At 34.0% G+C, this 4,077-nt stretch overlaps 1 protein-coding gene across 1 annotated transcript; it reads left to right on the top strand.

Annotated features, from left to right (window-relative positions):
* Positions 1-392: 392 nt before the first annotated feature.
* LOC131874881 (cytochrome P450 750A1-like) lies at positions 393-2,107 on the top strand. Its single transcript, XM_059218819.1, has 3 exons — positions 393-1,029; positions 1,126-1,331; positions 1,484-2,107. The coding sequence occupies exons 1-3, from the start codon at positions 393-395 to the stop codon at positions 2,105-2,107; spliced, it is 1,467 nt and encodes a 488-aa protein (XP_059074802.1).
* The last annotated feature ends 1,970 nt before the right edge of the window (positions 2,108-4,077 follow it).

Below are 4,077 nucleotides of genomic sequence, written 5' to 3' on the forward strand. Positions count from 1 at the left end.
TGAATGCAAAGAAATTTCTGAGTCATCGTCGACAATCATCTCCTCGTGCGACGACTCAGTGCAAAAGTGTTTTGCCATTATCGACAAATTAGTGGGTGTAACCTAGTACATGATAGGTACATATGTTGGCAAAATATGTATTTCCTGGCTTCTTTAAGCAACGTTTCACCGTTTCACCGTTGGTTTTCTTCAGAATTACAAGTACTGTTCATAAGTTATTCCACTTTGTCATGTTCTCTTGACAAATGACAACTTACTGACTCAAGAGTCTGAATTCAAACCATTCGGTTTTACCATGTTCGTGGAATAAGTCTAGATAGAAGCACTACGGTACTCATATATATAGAGGTGGAGCAGACGAGCATTTTAAGCAAGAGTGTTAACTTTTCACAATGGATTTCTTTGAAATCCTTAGAGTAAGATCAGAACAATTTTGTAGCAAAACAACTGCTCTAGGATTAGCTTTTCTAGTCCTTGTGTGGGTATTATCAAAGCAGTTCAAGAAGAATTCTAAGTTGCCTCCAGGGCCAACTCCATGGCCTATCATAGGAAACCTCCATCAGCTTGGGAGGCTTCCACACCGTAGTTTGTATGAGCTCTCCAAAAAATATGGGCCTGTGATGTTCTTGAGACTTGGGTCTCTGCCCTGTGTGGTAGTCTCTTCTTCTGAGATGGCCAAGGAGTTTCTCAAAACTCATGATTTAGCGTTTGCCAACAGACCCAATACTGCTGCTGGAAAACACATTGCTTACAACAATAAGAACATGGGCTTCTCTTCTTATGGTCCTTACTTGACATACATAAGGAAGGTATGTGTGATGGAGTTACTGAGTGCAAAGAGACTTGATTCCTTTAGGTCTCTTAGAGAAGAGGAGGTTTCTCTGGCTATGAAATCTATCTGGGAGAAAAGCAAGCAGGGGACTGTTGCTGTGAATGTTAGCAAGTATTTGTTGGATATTACATCAGCTATAATTTGGAGGATGTTGACTGGGACAAGATTTTCTGGTGATGATGTGACTGGGAATGGGGGTGAGCTTAAAGTTATGGTGAGGGAGGTTCTCAGCACTATTTCTGCTATTAACAGTGGAGACTTCATTCCTTCCATAGATTAAATGGACCTGCAAGGTCTCAAGAAACGGATGGTTAAGGTCCACAACTTTTTTGACGGGATTGTTGGAAAAATTACTGATGACCATAGTGAGCAGAAGAGAAGGGCTTTGGAGGAGAAGAGGGAGTGGACTAAGGATATTTTGGATGTACTTCTTGATATTTCAGAATCACAGACTTTGGAGGTGGAATTCACAAAAGAAAATATCAAAGGAGTTCTCTTTGTATGTAACTTCCATTACCCTCTCTTGTGCTGCATGTTTATTTTTTATTTATTTTTTATTTTATTCAAGAATTAATTGAATATTCAATTTATTTTTTATTTTATTCATTTGACTTTCTTAGTTAGCAATTTAGTTGTATAATTTATTTGTAGGACTTGTTCGTTGCTGGAATGGAGACAACGGCAACTAGCATGGAATGGGTGATTACTGCACTCATCAAACACCCTTGGGTAGCAAAGAAACTGCAAGAAGAGATTGATTCTATAGTAGGAAAAGAGCGCATGGTAACTGAATCTGATGTACCCAACATGAACTACCTGCAATGTGTGATTAAAGAGTCTTTGCGACTATACCCACCAGGACCATTGTTGCCCCCACATGAATCTAGCCAAATTGTGACTGTAGCACCACAAGGCTATGTCATACCTACAAAAACAATGCTTTTTGTCAATGCATGGGCCATTGCAAGAGACCCAACAGTGTGGGAAGATGCTGACGAATTCAAACCCGAAAGATTCATGGGCAATAAGACTTTTGAATACCAAGGGCAGGAGTTTGATATGCTGCCTTTTGGGACAGGGAGGAGGGGATGTCCTGGTTGGCATATGGCCATTGGGCAGATTTCCTTTGTTTTGCCTCAGCTTTGGCATTGCTTTGACTGGAGACTTGAAGGCGATCCCGCTGATTTGGATATGGATGAAGAGATTGGGCTCACTGTCGCAAGGAAAAATCATCTTTTTGCCATTCCTTCCAGGAAATTGTCCACAAGCTTCTAAGTTAGATTTTTAAATATATATTTTGGTAAGGATCATTATGATCATTGTAAATTATACTTGGGACTGATGTTATCTTTTTATAAATAAATATAGAATATTAAGTAGGATTGTTGGGTGTGTTCAGCTTAACCCAGGGGTTGTGCATGGGCCACTTAAAGTTTCTCTGTTGGCTCTAATAGAAGTTCTATAGTAGAAGTAATGAAATAGAACAAATGTAATTGTTTCCTTCAAACAACATCTATGATTATTTGTTTATAAAATTTCTCGTGATACGTTAAGCCAATTGCATGCAATTTTTTTGGTCACTTAATATTGTTTAAATTTATGTAATTTGACAAATTTTAAAAGTGAAAGGAAAATAAATATATATAGTTTTGTGATTAAGGAATGTATAAAATTTGAAATAATAATGAAATTTAACAAAATTTAGAATATAGAATGAAAGATGACAAACTATTATTTATCATAAGACACTTTAATATTCTTTTTTTTCCTAGGTTAGATCAAGTTTAGAAATAAGGCTCAAACATGTAATTGTAGAAATGTCATATATTTGTGGATTTGAATTGTTATTCTATATATTACTATTAATTAATTTTTTTCTTATTCATCTCTTTTTATTTTGCCAATTGTAATATCTATCAGTCATTAGTGTTTAAGAAAACTTTGGTGTGTCATTGTTGTGTCACTAGTGGACATTTACCTAGGCCAACCGACAAAAGTATATGTAAAAATTGAAAAAGATACTCTTCAAATATTTATGTCCTCCTGGAATGCTTGTGAAAATCTAGACTTTTATTAAATTTAATTGAACTGTTGCAATGTCTTACAAATAGAGAGAAATTTTGAAATCCTAGATGATACAAAATAAAATGCATCAAATTCCTTTAAAGGCAAAGACATAGAAATTAATTATGCAAATTTATGTTCAAGTAAACCTTGAAGGGTAAAGGATTACTAAGACTCATTTCAAATTTGAAAAGTTATAAATCTTTAAAAGGGCAATTTTAGGAATTCAAGGTTGACCCCACAACTATAAATTATTGTAAGCAAAGAAAATCAAAGACTGGAAAACCAAATAGAACTTTGAAAGAATAAATAAAAATCAAAGAAAATCTCCTAGTCTATGAAATACATTGCAAACCTAAATATTATATTTGAAATCCATGGCCAAGCGGTGATCCCTGCTTGTGTCCAGTTGGCTCGTGTATTAGACCATGATTGCAACATGTTGTGTAGATTCTCACATGGACCTTGATATCTAGACTTCCCAAATATATGAGGGACCATGATTATCATCTTAGAAGAGAAACATGATATTTATAAGGAAAAAATATATAATCTTTAGAATTATTTGAAACATATTAAGAAAACTTACTATTTCACTTTCAAATTCATATACCATGGTCATCCTTGTCACATCCATGTTCACAATTTCCCTATGATGGCATAAAAGTTGATTTTAAATGGAATTAGGATGCATCTAGAAACTTAATTTAAATAATAATTAAACAACACATTTCAAGATATAAAAAGATTATTTTTTAAATAATTTAAAAACTCAATATGACTGATTGATTTCAACTTTAACCTATCACTAACACTCGTAATAAGTTTATAAGATGTATTTCAAATTTAACAGATGATTTTTATTTTTCTCTATCTCTGATGTTGGGATTTCTACATTGGAAAAGCAAATATTGTGTAACTAAATGTTGAAGCAATAAATTATAAGTTGAACTATGTATGTATATTCCAACGTGAATATATACCTATTTCTTACAAGTGTTGGTGACAATTTAAATTCTGAACTAATTGCATTCCTTTTTATAAAAATGATAATATTGGCATGTCTCCTAGAATGGGGATATAAAAGTTAGTGAATCTTATGATAATTATGATCTAGACTTTGTAACTCAAGGCAATGGCTCGAAATTGATTTAAATTCGAAATCACAAGTACAATATGAA

This window comes from Cryptomeria japonica, chromosome 4, assembly GCF_030272615.1.
Source record: "Cryptomeria japonica chromosome 4, Sugi_1.0, whole genome shotgun sequence".
Lineage (NCBI taxonomy): Eukaryota > Viridiplantae > Streptophyta > Pinopsida > Cupressales > Cupressaceae > Cryptomeria > Cryptomeria japonica.

What these genes read in the sequence shown, in the direction of transcription:
- LOC131874881 (XM_059218819.1), top strand. Translation starts at nt 393, where the DNA reads ATGGATTTCTTTGAAATCCTTAGAGTAAGATCAGAACAATTTTGTAGC. An exon ending in TGATGTGACTGGGAATGGGG is followed by an intron (nt 1,030 to 1,125) that starts GTGAGCTTAAAG and finishes TGGACCTGCAAG; the next exon opens with GTCTCAAGAAACGGATGGTT. An exon ending in ATATCAAAGGAGTTCTCTTT is followed by an intron (nt 1,332 to 1,483) that starts GTATGTAACTTC and finishes ATTTATTTGTAG; the next exon opens with GACTTGTTCGTTGCTGGAAT.